At 37.4% G+C, this 24,873-nt stretch overlaps 1 protein-coding gene across 1 annotated transcript in view; it reads left to right on the top strand.

The window, feature by feature from the left end:
- Positions 1–24,873, top strand: part of LOC122560129 (uridine-cytidine kinase-like 1) — a 157,807-nt gene that overhangs the window by 123,556 nt on the left and 9,378 nt on the right. Inside the window, exons 9-15 of the mRNA XM_087994882.1 lie at positions 6,082–6,180; positions 8,475–8,568; positions 10,263–10,325; positions 14,054–14,176; positions 14,345–14,452; positions 14,898–15,054; positions 19,178–23,973. Coding sequence (XP_087851008.1) covers positions 6,082–6,180; positions 8,475–8,568; positions 10,263–10,325; positions 14,054–14,176; positions 14,345–14,452; positions 14,898–15,054; positions 19,178–19,224 — 691 coding nt within the window. The 3' untranslated portion in view covers positions 19,225–23,973. The remainder of the gene's footprint in view (positions 1–6,081; positions 6,181–8,474; positions 8,569–10,262; positions 10,326–14,053; positions 14,177–14,344; positions 14,453–14,897; positions 15,055–19,177; positions 23,974–24,873) is intronic.

Genomic DNA, 24,873 nt, shown 5'->3' with positions numbered 1-24,873 from the left:
CAAATCAGCCACAATCTTATTGAATTGTTGAGCAACCTTAAAGGATCTTGTGGCCTAGTTATACTCCTAAATCCCATGTTCCTATGGGCTAAAAACTGATAGGAAATGAGAGCAGAATCAATTTGACAAGAGCTAAGCAACATAAAGGACTGAATTACATTGCTTGGTGTAGACTACAGACCAGCAACTATTGGGAACAATGTAGAGGCATAAATCTGCAGTGAAATTACAGAAAGATGCAAACTTTGTACAGCAGTTAAAATTGGGATCTTTAACTACCCTGATGTAGACGGAGACAGTGATAGCATAAGGAAAAAAGCACAAACAAATGTTCCTGGATTGTATTCAGGAAAATTTTCAACAACATTATGTCGTGTTCAATAACAAAGGATCTGGTTCTTGGAGAAATGATGGGCCAAGTAGCTGAAGTAGGGAATATTCAGGAGACAGTGATTATTATTAAGGTTTAGAATGACAATAGGAAAGGACAATGGGTCACCTTTTTAAAAGCGAAATGATTTAGGCATATTTCAAACTGTATCAAAAAGGGAAAAGCAAGGTGAATGATCCAGAGCTTCCTGGATGAAAAAGGATATGGAAATCATGTCAAGGAACTAAGAGTGCATATGTTATGTGTCAAGTAGTAAATGCAGTTCAGAGCCAAGAGGAAAACTGAAGGTTCAGAGGGGAGATCAGAAAAAATATATTAAAAATGTGGAAGGATTGTAAGAAAAGACTGACGGCCAGCATGAGAAATTCTAGAGGCACATTAATAGTAAAAGGGTGGTAATAGGAGGAATAGGGCTGATTAAAGACATAAAAAGGAAAGTACACTTGGAAGTAAGATGCATGGCAGAAATGGTAAATCTATATGTTGCATTTGTCTTTACCAGAAGTAGATGTTACCCAGGCCACAAAGGAAACTCTGTCATTAGAAGGGTTCAAAACTCATTGATGGAGTATTGGAAAGGCTGTCTTAAATCTATTCTACACTTGAACTTGACGTATTGCATCAGTGCTCCATCATCAGACATGTGCAATTAGGGTTTCGCCCAAACTTATGATTTGTTCCACCCTTTCTGAAGGTGTTCACTGACATTGAAACTTGTTATACTTTTGTGGTTATGGTTCACCCCAGTATCTCCTCCAGTTGATCATGGTACTTATGAGGATCTAAACATATCATGATCTGCAACACTGTGGCTATCTGTAGCAGAATTTGACAATGTTTTCAACTATTAAGTAACGGCATACTTTCTGCAGTTGGTGGTGAGAAAGAGAGACTATTAAGAGTGAAAAGAAAAATGCTTTTCAATATCTTTTTCCCCTAACTCTCTGACATGGCTATCATGAAACCAAACATGGGTGTTCTTTGCCCCAGCTAAGATAATTGAAATCAGCACATACTGCTGTTCAGTAGGATATGTAATGTATGTACTCATGTGTACTTTGGACTCATTTAGTTCCCTTTGGTGACATGAATGCATCTGCTCACTAATTTATTGATTTATGATTGAGAATAACTTGTAACTGAGATCATGATATAGAACAGAACTCAGTATGGAAAGTAGAGTAAAGGGGACAATAATTGATGTCCCAGATGGAACATAATATGTCTAATCAGCACGGTGTTGAGAGTAGAAACATTTAAACAAAAACAAGGTATAAAACATTCTAAAATATGTATTCTCTTTTCTGATAATCATGCTTTCCATAAAGATTTAATGAAAACCTACCTAACAAAGGAGACCTGATACATTCATTGACTGAACCAATTACAGCAGCTTACATATATTGAGTTTCATCTACTGAAAATGCAGTGGTAAAGACTTATGAATTAAGACAGGTATTTTACCAAGGATTCCACAATTAAGGAATGTGTAGGTTTAGTTTAATTGCATTTCAGTTATTTCGACCATATCTGACCAATCAACAGTGATTTTGAGGATTCAAGTTCACAAATTGAATTCTAGTGTAAGAGTAGTGGAAGTACTCCTGAATGTAACCATAATTAGTTGAAATTGACAGTGTGATTTAAAAAAAATCTTTAATTTTTCTATCAAAATCTTATTATTTTAACCAGTACTAAGCCACTTAAAATAAATTCATCCAAATATTTAACTAAAATATCAATGAAGAATATTTAGAGCTAAAATCATGTTTTGTGTATTAATTTTTTTCATTTATTGTGTTAACCTTTGTAAGGATGCCATCAACTAATGTAGTTTCCTTTACCCGAAGATGTAGTTTGGGTACTGTTCTATATCACCATTGTAATGTGGGAAATACTAAATCACATAGACTGACGAGAAAAATAGAAAAGCAAAATATTTTTTGGTGTGAGACTAGGAAATGTTGGTTCACAGGTTTAAGTGTACTCGCATCATTAAATAATAAACATCCAGTTGTAGTAAGTTATTACAAGGGTGGAGAGTATAAAGAGTAAGAGACTCTAGTTGCAGTTATATAGACAGAGAGCATATCTGAAGTAGATGCTGAGAAACTCACAAATATGAAAGAATCAAGTACAAGAAGGCACAGGTTTAAAACGTTTTACAAAAGAAGTAAATGCAAGGTGAGGGGAAACCCTTTCACACAATGAGTGGTTCAAGTGTGGCATGTACTGCCTGAAAGAATGGTGGAGGGTAGGTTCAAGATTGCACAGATTGGTTATTTGAATAGAAACAATGGGCAAGGATATGGGGAGTAGGCAGGAGAATGGCACTAAATCATGTTTCTCATTTGGAGAACCTGCACTGACACATTTGGCTGTATGGCTTCCTTCTGCACATTTTATAATTCTGTAATTCTGAAAATACTGTGCAGAGTTTTTTTGGTCTCCTTATTTATGGAAACTATGATTACTTTAGACAGTAAAACTGAGGTCAATTATTTAGTGTGTGTTTATGGAGGGGCGTGGAGGTGGGGAGAAGAGGTGAGACGTGTCCTATGAGGAAAAATTCCAAATGCTCATTTGTTCCTAGAGCTTACTATACCAAAGCTCTGCATCCAGTAATAGTGTAATCTTTTATTATCAAGCTGTGAAGCCAACAAGCAATTCAGGAAATAAAATGCACTAATTATTATGTTTTAAAAATATTTTACAGAAAACAAATGTAACAATTGGGACATACATGTGGGATTTAAGCAGACTGTTACAACACAAAGGCAGGCAGCCAAATCAAGATAGCCACTCTATTCCTGTATTCACAGCACAATAAAACTGCAACATTCGATGACCCTCAGAATGCACCAAAATGCATCCCTAACTAGACATTTTTGAATAACAAATCCTAGATTTTGTGAATAATCAATTCCAGACACCAAGTTTACAGATAAAACAAAAGAATTAACAAATTATTGATAATTGCTGTAATAAAGCAAAGTTAAACCACAAGGTAATCTCATGTCTATGACTTAAACCTAATCTTTCTTGATTTTAGCCCCCACTCTCAAAGACCGACAGACGAAAAGACATAGTTAATGGATAAAACAAAAGAAAAAAAGACTTAGCTGACTGGTTCACTTAAGCAGACTACATGATCCGTAACATCACAGGCACATGGGACTGTATTTTGTTTGGTTACTGAAGATGTTGGTGCATGTAAATAGCTTTGCGATAGGTTCCAAAGGATATTCACTTAATACTTAAACTGAAATTCTTTCTCTGAACTTTCACCAAGTTAATAATGGGAGGATAACCAGGGAATATTCAAATCTCCTTCCTGTAGCTTTCAAGACCAAAATGCTTCAGACAAATACAGTTCAAAACTAGTTCACACCTTGTTTCTTCTTTGTTAGTCTGGTTGTCTCCCAGTGAAACCCCAGTTAACTTTCAACATCTGCTAGCTGTTTAAGCATAAAGCATGTCTGGAACGGAAACATTTAGAGAATTTCTTTGAACAAGAATCCATCTGCAATTAAGTTCTAGACCTGACCTCATAAGCAAATATCAGTTTGTTCTTTTTTTTTATTTTAACCATAAACTGCTGTTCATAGTCCAACTTTCGCCTTCATCTCTCAGCTCATGGTTCATAGCTCCAAACCAAAATTGACTTTTAAAATAATGAAGTTCTCACCAAGACAGATTTTCTTTTTAATTATAATTTCAATTGAACTTTTAGCTTAATAGAAAAATGTGGCACTCCACAAATAGAGAATTAGTTTATCCTATACCAGGCCAGTTTCTCGGTAGTCATTATAAACTTAGTACTTTTAGAAATCTAATTAAAACTTTTCTTGCTTGACCAGGCAAGGTTATTTCGGGGAGAAATGAAGGATCGTGTCAGTTCAAATTATTTCAGATTTCCCTCTGCAAAGTCTTCAGCATGTCATATGGAAGAGGAGGGGATAACAGACATGAATTCTGCTTTTAGCTGTACATGTGCAGATGCCACAAGTTACTTCAAGTTTCATTGTGGAATGAAATCAGATTGGTAGTTTAATATCTTATAGCTGTAAATTCCAGACTATAAATTACTTGAGCTGGCAAGTACAGATACTGAGAGACTGTTTCCCTAAGAGGAGTCTAGAACCAGAGACCACAATGTCCCTGTAAGGCATCAGCCATTTACCACAGAGTTGCAGAGAAATATCTTTATATAGAGTGGTAAAAGTTTTGATCTTCTCGTACCCAGAGGGTTGTGCATTGAGGGATCCTGCATCAGGAAGAGGGTTGCCCATTATGAGCTAGCTCCTGCCTCCTATCCAATTGCCTCTTTGCCTACATCAGTGACTCTACAATCCCCATTCTGCCCTATGGCATAGGTTCCTCATCAATTCTGAACCTCTTTTTGGATGCATTACCAGCAGCAGACACCATTTCTATTGGCGTGGATTAGTAATGGTGAACTACTGCCCTCCAATTGACTGATACCTCTCAGCAACTGGGTTTCCACCAGGAGGTGCCTGATAGCTCTCTGCAAACATAACCCCAAACCTTTCATTTTTTTCCCATAGCCATTTGGCAGGCAATTAATTTGGTTGGGCCTCCCTATCAAAGTGACACACATCTCCTGCTGGTTCTCAAACTTAGGAGTGGTGGGGGGAGCAGCCCATTGTTTGTCAGTGACACTTGCATCTAAGTGGCTTGATGAGAGTAAGAGCTAATCATAGGCCAATTAGGACTGAGATGAGGAGAAATTTCTTCACCCAGAGAGGAGTGAGCCTGTGAAATTCTCTGCCACAGAAAGTGGTTGAGATCAAAACATCCAATATTTTCGAGAAGGAGTTAGATATAGTTCTTAGGATTAAAGGAATCAAAAGGTGTGGGGACAAAGGGTACCAAGTTGCATGATCAACCATATTGAATGGTAGAACAGATTCAAAGGGCCAAATGGCCTTCTCCTATGCTCTATGTTTTTAATATAGAGCAGTTTGCAAAAGTTTTTAGTTCATTATGTTCAGTTGTGTAGTTGTCACTGAGTCATTTGCCATTGGCATTGGGGTTAATTAGCTTCTGGAAGATGAATAAGATGCACATAACTCTCATCCCTTCTCATCCATCAATTTTTGATATTTTAACATGTGAGGAGTGATGCTGCCTAATTTTTTTTATAAAGTAACAAAAATAGTATTGAAGGCATAGGGATAGTCTTAACTTTGGAGGATAATGGAAAATGGGTGATATTACACTAGCTGCCTGTTATACCTCTCACCTAATATTCATTTTCACAATGAAATTGAGTAAGACATTTAACAGGTAGATGATCTAGTATCACTGCTTTTAAACTTATCACCAAAAGTTCAAATTATCCCTGCCCCAACCCCATTTTAAAAGTTGCTGCTTTGCTTTTAGCATTTAGGCTAAAGTTTACAATGTTGGATTAGAAAACTGTTTGCTTTTTAGTTATTCCACAAATATCTTTGCATGTTCTTCATTCAAATTCCCAAACATTAAATTTGCTTTACATAAAGATATAGCATTTCTTTTACTCAAATGTCTTAAACTGATCTAACAAAATATTCCTGCCACTTTCTGGCTATTTGAATATTCTAAAAAGCAAACTTAATATCTGAATGTTTTGGTATTTATCTAGGTTTGAAATTCAATAACACTGTTTTCATGCTGTATTACTTCAGGGCAACTTTGGCATCTGCCCACCAAGCCCAACCATTGCCAAAGACCTTGAGTGTGTTGGAGAACACTACGCAGGTACGAGGGATGCACACGTTAATTAGGTACTGTATCTATTCTACCACATCCATGCACTGTCTTAAACTCTGTAAACTCCTGTCTTTCTATTTCTTTCTCTTTTGTTAAACATTTGAAATAAACTAATTTCTTCCCAAAGTCTATCATCACCCCCTTAATTCCATCAAAAAGTCAACATTTTGTGGTCTCCTTTTATTCTATAAGTGCAACTTCTTGAAGTAATATAGAACTTTGTGCGCTGAGTCCATTCAGTCTATCACACTTGTACTGGTTTCTGACTAGTCTACTCTCCTTTTCCTATTATGTTTTGATTTTTTCTTCCTAAATCTGCCAGCTTTTAAGAGATGTGATGTAATGGAAAATTAACGCTCTTATTTTATGACCCTTTTTAATATTTAAATGAAATGGAAAAATAAAACAATCGCTCTATTTTTCCAGGTCAATGAGAACAGTCAACTGTTCTGATAAAGAATTGTTTGGGAGATTAATCAATACCTCAGTTTATTACTTTGTTAGCATGTCCATAATTGACATGCCTTTTAAGCCATCTGAATATGCAAATTAACTATCAACTTGGTTTAAAGTTCACCTGAAATAAGAAGTGAGCTACTGATGTTGAAAACTTGAAAAAGGTGCTGCAGCTGACCTTTGAAAATTTATATAAAGTGATAATTTCTGATGCTGAAAAGCTGCAAACAAAACTCTTTTCAGTGTGCCTGGACAGTTCCATTGTTTTATTATACTTGGCACTGACTCTCTGAATGAATTATTTGATCTGACTGTATCTTTGTAAAGTTATACATTACTTCAACCATTGATAAAGATTTGGACTGTATACAATATTGCTGATCATATTTGACAGGGTGCTTGGAAATGTGAGAGGCCATTTGTCAAATCATAAGTATCCGTTCACAATGACCCACGTCGTCCCTTGTTGTAATTGTTTCTGAAGTGGTTCTGGATTTTTTTTACTGCTGCACATTAGCTGGTAGTTTTAGAACTAAAACTAATTTGAAACGGTGTCCTTGTTACTATTGCATTATTTTAATTTTAACCTAATCTTCCAGGTTAACCTTTACAGTATAATTCCATACTATGTTTTATATTTCTGTAAGGTCATCTCTGTAGGCCTCCTTTTCAGCTTGATAAATGGAAGTGTTTCAGTCTTTCATCACAACTCCTATCACTCATAACAGGGATAAACCTTGTGGCTCTTTTCTGTACTCCAGTTAAATATTGTTTTTCTTGGAAGAGATATAAGATTGAATGTACTGGTTTGCCTCTTATTGACTGTTGTTTGGCTTGCTGATAAACTTTGAACTTATTATATAATTTCTGAGGTGATCTCTTTTGAACTGAACTGGTGCCCTTTTACCAGAATTTCAAATGTCTATGTTTATCATTCCCTCAAATAAATTAACAAAGTTAGCCACACAGAATCAACCCCTTTTGAAAATCACAGATGGTTGTTTGTGGTATGTTTCTAAAGAAAATAGTTGATTTTACACTTGATAAATTATTTCATTATTTTACATATTACTGAAGAAAGGCTATTGGTGTGTAGTTGCCTACTTTGTCATCTTTTTTGAATATGAAAATCTAATTACCCTGATTCCAATATAATATTTTCTTCCTAATTTTCATTGTATTCATTTTGTAATGATGATCAATGCCTTCTAAATTTTCTCACAAGTGTTACTGATCATGCTGGGATTTACATTTGTGAATTTGAGTGAAAATTCCACTATCAAACAGCTGATTCACACAACTAAATTCGCTTCTCTGTCTCCAATGACATCATCTAGAGTGAATGCAGAGTCAGAGAAAGCATGCATCATCACAAACCATCACCAGTTTTCTTGGAAAATTATAGTGGAGAGAGGCAATAAGATAATAACATATAGAACCTGATAAGGAGAGAGACTTCATTCAGCCAATTGTTAGGGAAAACTGTCTGGATGTTACATAAATTGTCTCTTTTTCTATGCTCAAATTTATTAATAAAAGACCACAATTAGCAATGCATATTTTAAAAAAAACATTATTACATTTATTTGGATAATTTGGCTGGGCACTTTTGGGCCCTGGACTTTTCTGCTTTGCCATATGCACGCCAATTTATTTCTGTGCTCTAAGTAACCCTTGTTGCCACTTGACCTGGATTTGTCTGAATCCCCCCACCCACCTCTCTCCCCCACCCTGCCCCCTGCAAAATCCAGGGAAAAATACAGTCCCATGGCTTCCAGTTTTGAGGGAGTCTCCCTGCATATGAACAGCCAATTCTAGTACCAGACAGATGATTGTGTATTTTTCTTTTCAGAAATAAAGACACAAGTCGAGATGAGTTTATATTCTATTCAAAGCGGTTGATGAGACTACTGATAGAGCATACACTTTCATTCTTGCCTTTTCGGGTATGTATATAAGTAGCATGTATATTTCTGAGAATATTGCTGCACAGAGACAGATCATTTATTCCACTGACTGTTTTCAGTATCCACTGGAGCTGATGAGAATCCCATGGTACAGCTGTCTCCCTAACCTTTTAATGATATCCTTTTTCACATACCTAATTCTCATTAAAGTTAAGATGACCATCTCCTCAATAGTAAAATCATTAATTTTACTGACGCATGGTGCTTCTCGGTGCATCGCATTAAGGGATAACGAAATAGAATGTGGAGGGCAATGACTAAATATGCAAGGAACAAAAAGCAAATAGGTTTTGAATGGCATGGATGGAGCAAACTGGAAGAGAATTCCCATAGTTGGGCTGTCAGTGTTAGAAGAGTGGCAAAAACATGTGATAATATTAGACAATCGATGATCACGCAGGGTGGTATTTGAGTCTATAAAAGAGTTTCAAAATGAGGACTGAAACTTTGAAACTAACTCATTTAGAGTAATGACATGGCTGCAAATTCTGAAACAAAGCCAAAAGGTCTTTGGGTCTTGTGGTCCGCAGACTGCTGCAAGTTAAAACATTGTGTTCTTGCTCTATTTTCTGTTGTCTTTAAATGATTTGCACTTTCTATCACTAATCCTTGACCTAACCCTTTAGTATCCATTGTCCTTCCTGTTCTCTTGATGCCATATTTTAAAATTCTCATCCTTGCTTTCAAATTTCTCCATGGTCTCAAAACTCCCTAATTTCATCATCTCTGCTCCCAAACCCATCTGATATAGCTGCTTTGCTCTAATTATGGCCTTGTGTGTTCCCAACCATATTTCCTCCACAACTGGTGTCTGTGCCTTCTGTTGCACAGGCCCAAGCTGTGGAATCCTATGCTATAGATCTGTGTGGACTTTCTTTCCTTCCTTATTTCTTACCTTCCTTCCTTTTGAGACAGATTTTAAAACCTACCTCTTGGCTTGTTGACATGAATGAAAACTTGTCCCAAATTCTGCAAGATGCTCCTGTGAAGGCACTAGTTTGATGTAAAAGGAAACTGTTGGAATATTCTTAAACACATTTTCATTTGTCAGTTTTAAGGAACTTGGAGACAGCAGAGTACAAAAAGAAAAGAAAATGTCATAACTTAGTCACAACCTTTTGAGTTAACCTTTTTTTTGTAAGTCATCTTTTATTTAGAAGCACTTTTTTATTAACCATGAGATCAGCAACCGTGTCTTTAGAGAGATCGTTGGGCAATAACCTGGTAACTGTTGGCAATATTTTATATAACCATGGAACCATGTTTTGCAGTAACAGGGCATCCAATGGTGTTTGCAGTTAATTAGACACATTTGTTCATTCATAGGATGCAAGTATTGCTGACTAAGTCTTTTTTTATTATTGCCCATCTCTAATTGCCCTGGAGAAGTGCCTCTATTCTTCAGCTCAAAGTTAGTTGCCTCTCAAAAGCTGCTGACAATATGAACTGACAATAAAGCAGCAACGGTTAAAGGCTATCTGGCACCCAAGAACATCAGTCCATGTTCTTAAGTAATGAGGTTAATCTCTTATTTTAGGAGTAGGATGTTAAAGATTTGAAGAATGCTTATAGATTTCATTATCTTTTATTAATTGTGTTAGTGATATGAAAGTAGTAGTACAATGTGTATACACTCTTCCTGATAGTACTATTTGTTGATGTATTAATGGCAGACATGTGTTGTCCAGACGCTGGAGGGAGAGAACTATGAAGGAAGGAGGTTTGCTGGAACAAGAGTAAGTATGATACTGCAACCTATTTTGTATGAACTGGTTTCTCATACACACTGCCAGTTTCTGTGGGTACAATAGTAGTGATTAGCTGGAAACTGTGCCAATCTTAAACCATTTTTCAACCTGTCTTAATAATAAGTGACATATTTCTGGTTAGAAACCTTGTAGATCCAGAATAAACATCTTCTGTGTTATAATTATCTTGATAATATGACCTTGTATAGAAGAGACAGATGTGATTTTGTAAATAACAAAAACCAGGAACTGCAGTGATCAAACTCTGAAAGACCAACAACTTACTGGAGAAGCTCAGCTGGCATGGAAGCATCCGTGGAGAGAAAACAGTATTTTCTTCAAGTTCAGTATTCTGAAGAGGAGTCGCTGGACTCAAAATGTTGGCTGCTTTGTCTTCACAGATGGAGAGACCTGCTGGGTTTCTCCAGCAACTATTTTTTGTGAATTTGTAAGTGGTTGATTATTGATTGGTGTGAGATCGTGCCCCGATCTGCAGATCAAATGGTCAGAGGCCAGAAAATTTCCAGTTCCGTGAATGTCAGTATTCACACTTCCCATTTCCAGTCCAGGGTCAGGTTGGATTGGGAGTCTGGCCAAGGAACCTGGGAAGAATAAAACAGATGGACAGTTCCCAAGGTGGGCTGTGTGGAATATCTGCCTGGAGATACCAGCACTACTCAAAGTTTAAAAATGACAATTAAAATAATAAATATCCCTCCTGCTCTCATCCCTTTAAGTTCCATGCACCATTCATACCAAACCATGCCATCTAATGCCCTGCACCCACCTGTGCCCCACATCTATGCCAACTTTTATGCTTGTATGTACCAATTATGGCCCCTCTCCCACAGTTGTGCCACTTTATGCCCATCCACTATGCCTCCTCATCCCCTCTATTCCAACAATCAACCCATGGTCTTTATAGTTTGTGCCAACTCGTGCCAACTCACCCTCCCCAAGCTTCCCTTTGGTCTTCTCTCTCCATGCCAGCTCACTACTATCCACGACAGGCATGGCACAGGTGGCAAAAAAAAAGTTATGTATCTGTTAATGATTTCATAATTGGAGGAAAAACCACTTCATATTTTCCAGAAAGTTCCAAGCATCATCCTAATCATCACCAAAGTGATGTATGGGATCGGTGACAATGCCATCAAGCAGTATTTGTTCAGCAATAACCTGCTCACTGGCACACACTTTGGGATCTGATAGGGCCACTCAGCATATGATCTCATTACAGCTTTAATTCAAAGAGCTGGAGAAAAAGGGCTGAAGTCTAGAAATGAGGTGGTAATGGCTGTCTGTGATGTCAAGGCCATATTTGATCAAGGGGAACTAAAAAAACTAGAATCCATAAAAATCAGGGGGAAACAGTTTGCTGGTTGGAGTCAGACCCAACAGAAAGGAAGAACTTTGAGGTTGTTGGAGGTCAATCATCTCAGTCCCTGGGCATCACTGCAGGAGTTCCTCCAGTTAGTGTCTTAGATCCAAACATTTTCAACTGCTTCATTAGTAACCTTCCCTTCATCATAAAAGTCAGAACTGGGATGTTTGCTAATAATTGCACAACATTGAAAACTATTTGCCATTCCTCAGATACAGAAGGAGCCTGTGTTTATGTGCAATAATACCCGTATAACATCTAGATTTGGATTGATAAGTGGCAGGCAACATGCATGACACAAAAGTATAAGGCAATGGCTATCTCAATGAAAAGAGAATGTAACTAACTATCTTAACTTGACATTCAATGGAATTACCATCACTGAATCCCCACTATCAACATCCTGGGGATTATCATTGAACAGAAACTGAACTGCACAAACCATATAAATCCTATGGCAACAAGAACTGGTCAGAAGCTAAAAGTTCTCTGGCAAGTAATTCACCCCCTGTCTCCCCAGTACCTGTGCACAATGTATAAGGCAGGAGTCGGGAGTGTAAAGGAATAGTAGGTGGGTGCAGCTTCAGTGATGCTTAAGAAACTTTACACCATTCACAACAAAGAAGCTTGTCTGGTTTGTAAAACATCCACCACCTTCAACATTCACTCCCTTTATCAGTGGCAGGATCAACAAGATTCACTGCAGTAACTCACCAAAGCTCCTCTGACAGAACCTTTTCAAACCATTGACCTCTTCCAGCTGGAAGGGCAAGGGCAGCAGTTATGTGAGAACACTACTACCTCAAAGCCATACACCATCCTTACCTGGAACTACATCAATATTTTCTTCACTGTAGTTTGATCAAAATCTTTCTAACTCCCTTCTAATAGCAGCCTGGATATGTACAGTCCAAGGACAACAGTTCAAGAAGGCAGTTCCATGCCACTTCTTCAGTGTAATTAGGAATGGGCAATAAATGTTCTTTTAGCCAGCAATGCTTACGTCCCATGAATAAGTTTAGCAAATGGAGTTCATGGACTTCTTCCTGCACAAGCAGGCCTACATTTCAAAGGATACCTTCCCTCTCCTACAGAGAGTACCTTAAACTTCCAAAAGGAGAATTTGTCTTATCTCAAGGTATCCCAGGACCAGATCCAAAGAGCTATCTTACTTCTATAGAAGGCAACCTGGCTATCCAAAAGAAATGAGAACAGCCCTGTTCTTATCTGATCCAATTTCCACACTCTGGGTTTCACACTTTAGGGGCTCAAAAGTTCAGTTGCACTGGAGGCAACTTTTTATTAAAATGGCCAACAGGAACCACACATTCACAAACTACAGGCAAATCCCAATTCTACCCCTGAAAATATGAAAGCTGCTACATTCTAGGGCAGGACTTGCAATCCCTGACATCTTCCAGCATTTTTGCCCTGGCTCTATATTCTGGTGAAATCTTGTGTAAAATAAATTAAATTTTGAAATGGATTCTATGTCCTGGAACAATCTAAATGCATGAACCTATCAACAAGAAGGAGGAAATTTTTTAGATTCAATACGAAACGAATAACTCCTCTTCTATTTTTAAGTGGCTAAATAGAAGTAAATTGGTGTAGCAGCAGCCAATTCTGGGGGTCTAAAGTGTTTATCAGTAATTGAAAGTGATGCTGGTAAATTGACAGAGTGGAAAAGACTAGTTAACTTGCATTTCAATAATAGTTTATGGAAATATGAGTACCACCCATTTACTAAATTGTGTGAGGAGTTATTAGCATTTAAAACTTTATCATCATTGTCATTTTAATTTCTGTTGAGAGCTGTATATCTGCAAGGAAAAGTTGGAAGTTGTTTTGGTTTTATCGAAGCATATCCCTGAGTTCTAACAGCATTAGTGTTGCAAGTGAATTAAAATCCACAAATGTTGGAAATCCACAGTACAGCGTTCAGCAAAAAATGCTTTTAAAGGTGAATAACTTAAATTAGATTCCTGAAAACTGTAACCACAATTATTTAAAGTGGGTAAAACACAAGGTAAATGCTAATCCAAAAAAGAGCTCCACCTCTTTCTGGAACTGTATCACGTGTAATATTTTAGAACTGATGCTTATGTGATGTTTGTCTTCACTATGGTGAGTTGTATACATGAAAATTAGTAATGAGGTACGTTTGGTGTAGCTTTGGACAGAAATAAGACCAGGAACCATGTTCCAAATTCCTGGACAATGAACACATTTTTTAGAAAATGTTTAGAGGAATGTTTAAGTCTAAAAGATTCAACATGGTTCATTAGTTTAAAAAGAAATGGTTTGATATAACTTGTTTCTATGTTTAAAGATAACAGGCGTATCAATCCTGAGGGCAGGAGAGACAATGGAGCCGGCTTTGCGAGCAGTCTGTAAAGATGTGACGGTCGGTAAAATCCTAATCCAGACTAACCATGCTACAGGAGAACCAGAAGTAAAACACTTTTTTCTCTTAAACTGCATATTTGTGCTTTGACAATAAAGAATCTAGTTTACCAAAACATGTAGGATTGAATAAATCCATGCTATTAAGTTCTGTGTTTTGATTGATGGTAAATTATTATTACAGACCCTCAAAATTATTTTCTGTCTTTTTACACAGCTTCATTATCTGAGACTGCCAACAGACATCAGTGAGGACCATGTCATTTTAATGGACTGTACAGTGTCCACAGGGGCTGCAGCTTTGATGGCAATCAGGGTATTGCTGGTAAGATTGAAACACACAAATTAAAACATGATTAATATTGTCACATAAAAGTTATGTATTCTGATAGCTAGGTATCTGTGAACTAGCTTTTGGCAATATATTGCTAAATAAAATTCCAGAGTACAGCAGCAGGACTGAAGATCCAGTTTTACCTGAACACAATTAGCAACTATTTATACATAGTGAGGAGCAGCTCTGTGACATCATCACAAGGTTGCTTCAAGGTCCCAAAGCCCTTACATAACAAACCTGCACTGCATAAAGCAATCCAACTTCTCCTTGATGGAACTGGAAATGTTCAATTCAACTTAAATTAATTTTAAAAAGTACTGTGTACACTTTAACCAATTGTGCATATTGTAGATTTAAAACTACAGGGTTTTATTAATGATTTACACTATCTTATTGGTTTGCACCTGATTTATTTTGCAATTTCTCTGTTTAGGATCATGATGTACAAGAGGATAAGATCTTTCTCATCTGCCTGCTGATGGCAGAGATGGGGGTGCACTCTGTGGCATACGCCTTTCCACAAGTAAAAATCATCACCACTGCGGTAGACAAAGATGTTGACGATTTGTTCCACATCATCCCTGGCATAGGCAAGTATATTCCATATACAAAATATTCAATATTTCCAGGCACAAGACAGAAAATAGGAGTGATTCCTGGAGGGTAACCTGCTTCTTACTTCAGTCAGAAAGCCAGCCGATTATCTGGTAATCAGGAAGCTACTTAGCTGCTGGTGGGCTTTCTGTTCCAATTAGGGCCCGGGCCTAGGACAGCCCTCCTGCCTGGGGTTACTGGCCTCTGAACTCAGCATCATGACTGAGGCTGTGACTGCTGCTGTATCACCAACCCTAGACTCTTAGATGTAAGTTCATAGTGGGAAAGGTAGATGCAGTTTGTCTGGCGTCTGTGTATGTATAGAGTGGGAAGCAGGAGGTCAGAAACAAAACAAGGATTTGGCTGTGAACATCCATCCAGTCCTTGATTTTGCACAAATTAGTGCAGATTGTGGGGTTCCATCTGCCTTTCCCAAACTGACAGTCTGCCCTCAAAAATGGTTTACCAATTGGGTAAGCAGGCGGTGTATCGTCCCACCTGGAGCTGCGGAAATTTCAGCCTAGGCTAGTTGAGCCATTTAAATAGTTGTTTGTTGACTAATCTGGTACCAAGTCAAAGGAACCTCCAGGCATCTGGCAACATTTGATGTCATCAAGGAGGGGAAACAACCAATCGTTTTGAAATATCTCAAGTAGCAGACAGGTGAGAAATTGTGTTGAATTTTCCACTTTAAAATTTAACAGAGCCAAATAGCTGATTGAGATATGTACATCTGGATTAAAGAAGCTGAAATACCATATAATAAACTTTAAAACTCTATTTAATTTAAAACTAGAACTTCACCATTGTGTACAGAATGGAAACAGATCCTATTGTCCAACTCTTCCAGGTTTCCCAAACTAAACTAGTTCCATATGCCTGCATTTGGTGCATATCCTTCTAAACGTGTCCAAATGTCTTTTAAAATGTTGTGACTGTACCTGCATCTACCACTTCCTCTGATAGTTCATTCAATATACAAACAATGTTGTGTGTGTGAAAAAGTCATCTGGCTCATTTTAAAATCTTTCCCCTCACATCTAAAATTATGCCCTCTAGTTTTAAATTCCCCTACCCTTGCAAAAAGACCTTTGCTATTGACTCTATCCATGCCCTTCATGATTTTAAAAGCCTCTATAAGGTCACTCCTCATGTTCCTACTCTCCAGAGAAAAAAGTGTCAGCCTATCCAGCCTCTCATTATAACTGAAATGCTCCAGTCCTGGTACCATCCTTTTAAATCTTTTCTGCACCCTTTCCAATTTAATATCCTTCCTATAGCTGGGTGACCAGAATTGAACAGTTCTCCAAAAGTAGCCTCACCAAGGTTCTGTACGGCTGTAACATGACATTCCAACTCCTATCCTCAATGCTCAACCAATGAAAGCAAGAGTGCAATACGCCTTCCCCTTAACCCTGTGACACCACTTTCAAGGAACAATGCACCTGAACCCCTAATTCTCTCTGTTCAATAACATTCTTCAGGACTCTGTCATTAACTGTGGAAGTCCTACCTTTGTTTGTCTTACCAAAATGCAACACCTCACATTTATCTAAATTAAACTCTGCCTGCCACTCTTCAGCTCGTTGGCCCACGAATGTTGCTAGCATCCGCAAACTTACTAACTATGCTTCCGAGATCCTCATGTAAATCATATAAAATAACAAACAACCTGCAAAAATTCCTGCAGAAGACAGCTGGTCACAGGCTTCAGTCCAGTCCAACCCACCACCACCCCTGTCTCCTACCGTCAAGCCAATTTTATATACAGTTGGCTGGCTGTCTCTGCCTTCCATGCAATTTGACCTTACTATCCATGCAGAACTTGTCGAAGGCCTTGCTAAACTCTATGTAGACAATACCTAGCACTCTGCCCTCATCTTTCATTTTGAATATATGGAGACATTTAACATTCTACAAAAATGACTTTTTCAGGGATAGTCAAGCTGTTCAGCAATTATGAACTTAGTATGCCATTAAAAGCTCAGTTACAATTTATTCAATAAGTTCTAACTTCTTGAACAGAGAATAATCACGTAAAAGAGCAGGTTATCATCAAGTCAGTGATTTTTTACCTATTTGGAGTCTGAGGGTACTTTATCAATGCACCTTACCTCCAAACTATTGAATCACTCTCAGAATCTCTGGATTTATGTTTAGCCAGGTATGTGAAGGTGCCAGAGGTTACTGTTATAATACTGAACATTGAATTTCATTGTCATTAGTACAGTGATACCTGGACCCAAGCTAAAAAGGTATTCCCCTTTGATTTCAGATGGATTGTTTTGTTCTTTTCATTTCCAATTGTGCTTTTTAAAATTCCCCTGACATGTTAAAATGCTAATTATATCTTCTTATAGATTAAAATAATAATTGGCTAATAAAAATGTTTTATAGAATCTTTTATAATCTTTTATAGTATATTTTTTGGAGTTATACAGCTTGGAAATAGACCCTTCAGTCCAACTCTGCCATGCTGACCAGAGATCTTAAACTGATCGAGATCCATTTACCAGGATTTGGCCCTTGTCCCTCTTAAACCTTCCTATTCAGGTAATCAATTAGATGCTTTTTAAACTGTTGTAACAGCCTCCACCCCCTCAACATGAAAAGATTGCCCCTCAGGTTCCTTTTAAATCTTTCCCCACTCATCTTCGCCCTATGCCATCTTGTTTTGGACTCATCTAACCCAAAACAAAAGACCTCAACTTCCAATGCTCCAGAGAAAATAGCGCCAGCCTATTTGATGTCTCCCCATATCTCAAACCCTCCAATCCCAGCGCCATCATTATAACTCTTTTCTGAATCCTTGCAAGTTTAACAACATTATTACTATAGCAGAGAAATCAGAATTGAATGCAGTATTCTAAAAGTGGCTTCACGAATGTTCTGCACATCTGCAACATATGCCCCAACTCCTATACTCAACGTGCTACCTCCTGGATATTCTCCCTGATTTGCTCATAGTCACACTTGCAGCAGTTGGAGAGGGTGAGGAGATGGAGTGCACTTATTCCCCTTGGGCTGAAGGACAATAGCCTCCAGCACATCTCCTTCCAGTGCCAGATTGCCTTCATCTTGGCTCAGGAGGTGGTGACTGAGAGGCCTTTTCTCCATGTCTCACTGTGCCCTCCACGCACTCCCTGAGGGCAACACATGGAGCTCCAAACACCATGGCCTCAGCTGAAGGTCATTGTTTTCATAACCTCTGACAGGATAGATAATGCTTACTTCTGGAGGTCAAGATTACTTATAAAAGCTACTTATAGCAAACAAAAACTTTGGGTTAGCTTAAAGAACAGGTTGTTAAAGAATTTTGATATTAATTTCCAACCTATGTTTCTTCCTTTTTTGATGATTATCTTAACTGAACTTTTCCATTATCAGCTCATTAGGATGAGCAGCAAAGTGGCTCAGTGGTTAACGCTGCTGCCTCAGTGCCAGGGATCTGGGTTTGATTCCAGCCTTGGGTGACTATCTGTGTGGAGCTTGCATATTCTCCCCATATCTGTACGCTTTTCCTCTGGGTGGTCTGGTTTCCTTCCACCTTCGAAAGATGTGCAACTTAGGTGGATTGGCCATGCTAAATTTCCCTGTAGTGTCGAGGAATGTGCATTTCAGGAGGATTAGTCATGATAAATGCAGGGTTACAGGGATAAGGTGGTGGGCTTTGGAGTCTGAACGGGATACTCTGAGGGTGGTGTAGTCTTGATGGGCCAAATGGCTTCTATCTGCATTGTAGGGAATCTATGAACTAATTTCTTTTTAAAAAGAATTATTACACTTATCTAATCCTAACCCTTCAAGATCTTGAACTTCTACTACCCTCTAAGCCTTATTGAAAACAAACAGAATTTCTCAATGGTTTCCTTATATTCTACACCTTTCCCATTGCTTTTATATTCTGCCTGTAATGGCACCCCCATTCCTCACCTTGATATTAGGAGTCACCACTCAAGTGAGAATACTCAAACAAGATGCTCGTAATTATGACAGGTATATTAGTATTGAATAGAGGTAATATACTGTTGAGACACTCTCTTTATAAGGTATTCAGTGTACCTTTCAGTTAATGTTAGTTGTTATATGAAGAGTTGTTATATTTCTTTCTCATTTCAGGCAATTTTGGAGATCGTTACTTTGGAACTGATGCCCCTACAGACTGATGTGAAGATGATGACTGACTGAGCTTTGTGGGACATATTTTTAATACTGCAAAGACAGACATTGCAAACTTTCATGGATCACTGGGTGAATTAATGAGCTTCACTCAAAGTTTCAGATGCAGTGGTTAACTTATTCTATTTGTGGCCTGCATTTTTTAAACGCAGTGGACAAAACGTAACATGGATCTCAAATTGGAGAAGAAAATCTCAGCTTTGCACACAGAAGGGCTAACTCATGAAATTCGCTTTGATACCTCCTTTCTTTAAAGTAATTCCCATTAGCCCACTTCTTATTAAGTACAAGATGCTGGTGGGTGTAGACAGTATCCCTCATATCTTGTGTGCAAAAAAACAATTTTCTTGGAATTTTTGTGCATATTGAGAACAACAAAAAAATTAGAATGCTGGACAGTTCATACTTTTTATTGTTAAACTTTTAGTAATCTAAACTATACTTAAATGAATGTAAGATTGCACCCAAATATTTAAGTTCTGTACAGTATTTTATAATTGTTTAAAATTTTGATCCAGGGCCATAACATAGAAAATGTCCTGAAGATGGTTCTCCTTGTTATAGTTTAGTCCAACCTTTTTGTCATGATATTAACGCTAACATGATTTCTGCATTACACTTGTTCAAGAGCACTTTAGAAAATTAATTTGTGCAATTTGTCATTCCAATGAATTTAAATACATTGTAAACCAATTAGCACCTGCAATAGTAATTTAAAATAGTATCTCAACCCTGATTGAGGCCTTTTGTGTGACATTTGGATGTGACTGATATTAATCTGAAATCATGCTGTTAAGGAATATTGCCATAATGATCTGAAAATCTAATATTTTAAAATAAAACCTTGATATTTTGATCTATATAAATCAAAATGATGAATCCTGCATACTCTGGAACTCTGAATAAAGCTGTGGAAACTGTGACCAAAGACATTTCAATACTAAATATATAGTGCATATTGAGAGCACAAAATCAGAACACTGTACATCACAAACTTCTTCATTTAATTAAATTTTTGTTGGAAAATCATTAATTTCCCATTATAATCTTTTTAGCATTTTATGGAGCTAAAATGGAAAATCCAGAGGAAGAAGTTACTTCACCTTATTGAAGAGAGGAAATGGAAGTGATGAATACTTTCTTATATCACAGCAGCCAATAAAAATTAGGAACTATCACCATGTATGGAGAAAAGTGTGTGTAAAATAGTTGTGTACAGCATATCGTTTAAGATTAAGACAGGAAGATTGTAAAAGAAAGACTATTTCTTAAATTGATTTGTCTTCTCTGCTATTGTATAAATCATAGAATCACAGACTTGTTATGACGTCAAAGGAGACAATGCAACCTATCATACCTGCACTGGCTCTTCGAATGAGCATCATTATGTAGTGCTAATCTCCTGCTCCCCCCCACCCCATACTCCTGCAATATTATTTCTATCTAAATAGTCATTAAATGCCCTCAGTTGAATCAGGCTCCACCACATTTCCAAGCAATGCATCCTATACCTTAACGTGGAAAAAGTTTCTTTTTCTCACATCACCCTTGCTTCTTTTCACATCACTTTAAATCTGTGCTCTTTTATTCTTGTTTCTTTTGTGAGCAGGAACAGCATTTTTCTATTTACCCTATCCAGGCCCAACTTTTGATTTTGAAAACTCTGAAATCTACTTGCAATCATCTTCTTTCCAAGGAGAGGAGTTCCCAACTTCTTCAATTTGTCATCATAACTAATATTTCTCTTTTCTGGAACCATTCAGACAAATAAGAGACTGAGCAAACCTCAAGCTCTTTTTCTTTTCTACCAATATGTTACCATTTACTGGCTAATGGGAGAATAAGTTTGAAAGGGCATTACTTATTTTCTGAAATAACAAAACATCATGGTTCCATGTCGAAGTGCCTGTATTCAGGTCTGTATATAACCTGCAAGTACAGAACACAAGTTATTAACATGGCTGATGTACAGTAACAATTTAAATGCAATTTTTTATGGAACCAATTGTTCATTTTCTTTGGGCTACCATGTCTAACACATTTAGTCTCTACAATATACCATTGCTTATCTTGGAATTTGGGTTTTGGGATATTAATTGAATTATTTTAAAGCTGTTGAGCCAAGCACTAACCTATTATAAAATCATTAGCTGATGATTGTCAGAAACATAACTGCTGTAACAGCCCATTTTTTAAAAAGCCATAACATTGAATTTGACATTTATTAGAGTGTCTGAAATGAATTTCTAGTTTACTACTGGTTGTTTGTGTTATAATAGCAACAACTTCACTTTCTTGAGCAGCACACACTTCATCTTCTACAAGATAACTATTTACTGTTCTTTAGCCAGCCAATATCCATTTTATTTTGTTTCAGAACTTAAGACGACTCTTTAATGGATCAGATATTGAGATCAGTAAAGTTGGCACATCACTAACTCACAAAGTACAAATTCTAATTCTGTTTCATACAATATGATTAATGTTATTGACTTATCTAATGCCAACATGGGATATGTACATGACAATGACTTCAACCTCGCAATGCCTCATCATCGTGATGGTTGGTTAGCTCTGTTGGTTGGACAATTTGTTTGCAATGCAGAGTTGCTTTAATGCCTGCAATGGTTGAAGTTACCATGAAGGATTCTCTTTCTCAACCTCACCCCTCACCAGAGGCATGGTGACTGATTAAACTAATGTGAACTCTGTTTGTCTCTCCACAGATGCTGCCAGACCTGCAGCATTTCACCAGCATTCTGTCTTTCTATCTAATCACTGTACTCTGATTCAAAGCAAAATCTGTCTTTGGTATACTTTCAAGATTGCCTACATAATTTAATTGTCAAACTAATGTAGCTACAGCATCAACAGCTTATTTGGTAAAATCAGCCCCTTGTAACCTGGAGATATTAAACTCTTACAAACTGGCAACTGATTATCAATACTGACCATCATGACACAACCATATGTAGTATTGGAGTGAATCAGGTGTTCAATTTTTATCTTAAATTCCATGCTTCAGTATGTAAATCTCAAAATTAGGCAAAAGATCCCATCATCCTTATCACCAATGGTACCTTTCCCATACCAATTTATTTACTGTTGTTCTTATTTGTCACTCCCGTAACCACTTTAGTTTTAATCACTCCTTCACCTGGAGTATACAGATTTTGATTTATAACCTACACTGCTCTTATTTCATTTTTACTAGACTGATGTGCTTCCCTTCCAGTCATCAATTGTTAATTTGATTCCCTTTTCACTAAGTACCCCTTTCCATTATGATCTTGGGCCCAACCTGTTTCAAGTATAGCTTGTCCCTAATACAGCTCCTTCTTGTCACTGTATTGGTGCCAGTGTCCCTTGGTACAGAAGTCAAAAGATTATCTCAAGTCCAACTCCTCATCTGGAATTGTGCTTTGTAGTAGTTTCTTCTTGCAGGAGCTCAAGCAATGGAGAAGGACATTGAGAAAAGGCACAATGGTTAAAATGTCAAAGAGTGCCTGCGTAATAATGCAACTTGATATACTCAAACTGATTCATTGTGCAATTGTTTGCATGTAATTAAATAATACTCAGTTCTCCTACTGAAGTTGAGAAATAGCACAAAAGTTACACCTAAAACTAAAGGAATGCACATATAAAAAGTACAAAATAGCAAAATCCAAGGGCCTAGGAGAGATTACGAAGAATGCTATAGGAAGATAAAAGATAGAAAGCTATATGCAGTTAAGTGCCTACAAGGAGATGGTATAAATTACAGGCAGGATTAAGATGTGATGGGTCATAGGCATGTAATAAGTGAGTTGTTGTGAAGGGACCAAAGAAGAATTACCTGTTATATGGAGTGAGAATTAGAGGCAGTATTGTAAGTCCTTTGCTTGATAATGAGGGAAGCAAGTTTTGGAGCTAAGAGATTCAATCGGAATACTGGAGAGGTATTGGGAAGGTTTGTTGGCAAGTCTTACTGTGAGAAGTGGAGATTGCAAAGCTGCTAACACTGAACAGACTGCCTCGTGGGTTGAATTTCTGCATTAAAGTTGTCTCTCGGTCCCCACGTAAGCATGCATTTCTGCAAAAGTTACTATCAATGAATGTAAAACTCTACTGTAACACTATTTATGGTGGGCACATTGGATTGCTTTGGATAAATGGCATAGAAATGAGTCATTCAATGCAACTAGTCCATGGCAACTTTTATGCTCTACTTAAGTCTCCTTCCTATCAATGCTCTTCCAAAGCTATCATTCTAACTCTATTCAATTTTCACCTTACAGGTTTCTGAGGTTACAAATACATTTATATTCTTCACTTCAACCACTTCCTAGGCTAGAGAGTTCAATACACCCACCGTGGTTTGGTTATATTGACTGCTTGTATGATATTTTGAATGTAAAAGAGGTTCTAACTCTTATAAATATTACCATAGACAATTGTCCAGTGTGAATGAAAGTTTTGAGTTCATCAAAATTCAGATGTCAAAGTGTCAGAAGTGTAAAAAGCTGGTGATTTCACATTTGCTTGTTATGATGAGGGGTTGAACCAAGCAAACTGTAAACTTTCCTCAATAACACCTACTAACCTCTAATTTATTTTAAGATCCATAACTGATATTGATTGAATGTTGTGTCTTTTATAGATTGGATCTTGCTAAAGACAGCTACACTTCAAAATGTGAAGTGATATCACTCTGTCAAACATCATCAAAGACTTACCTTCAGTAGCATTACAATGTAAGCAACTTCCTTGGAGTTTATACAATTCTTTTATATTGTTCAGAAAAACAGGTTTGTTTTCAGTTTTTCGGATGTAAATAATTGTACCCTTTATTTGCTGGAATTGATCCTTCTTACTTAGAAAGTGCAAATTCGGATCATTCCTAATGCCATGATGTCCAAGAGAAACAGAATAATGGGAACGTTCATTTAAAATTAAGGTGTGAAAGAATTTCTTCTTTTATAGCATTGTGAATGTCTAAAATTCTCTACCAGAGTTGTTGAGGCTGTATGGGGTGTTGCAGACTTTGAGGAATGACACGAAAGAGGAGAGCAGGCCTAGGTCAGATTAGATATGATCTTATAAAATGGTGAGTGAGATTGAGGGGCTTATTCTGGCTTCTAGTTCTTGTATAACTAACTATTATCAAGATTGTCATTAACTAACAAAATAAATACATAAATAAATGAATTTGAGTTCACAAATGCCCTTTAGGGAACAAAATCTGTCACCCTTACCTGATTTGGCCGGCATATGACTCCAGATCCATAGCAATGTAGTTGATTCTTACATGCACTCTGAATCATACTGACAAGCCACTCATTTGTAGCAGTATGATAGCAAGCTAAAAGAAAATGGACAGACAACCTATCATTGATCCAGACACTGAAAACAACAAATGACAAACATAGCCTGATCAATCTAAAAGTCCTCCTTACTAATATCTGAGGACGTGTGCCAAAATTGGGAGAGCTGTTCCACAGACTAGTCAACAACCTGACATTGTAAGTATGATTGTGTCCCAAATACCACCAGCATCATCCCTGGGTGTGTCCCATCCCATTGGCAGGATAGATCCATTAGAGGTAGCAGCAGAGTAGGTTGCTTTTGCAATGGAAATACCCTGGCTAACCTGC

Source organism: Chiloscyllium plagiosum, unplaced genomic scaffold, assembly GCF_037043375.1.
Source record: "Chiloscyllium plagiosum isolate Xiang-an unplaced genomic scaffold, Cpla_swu_hap1 HiC_scaffold_15, whole genome shotgun sequence".
Lineage (NCBI taxonomy): Eukaryota > Metazoa > Chordata > Chondrichthyes > Orectolobiformes > Hemiscylliidae > Chiloscyllium > Chiloscyllium plagiosum.
Note: the sequence above shows the minus strand (reverse complement) of the source record. Positions and strands in the feature narration are given on the sequence as shown.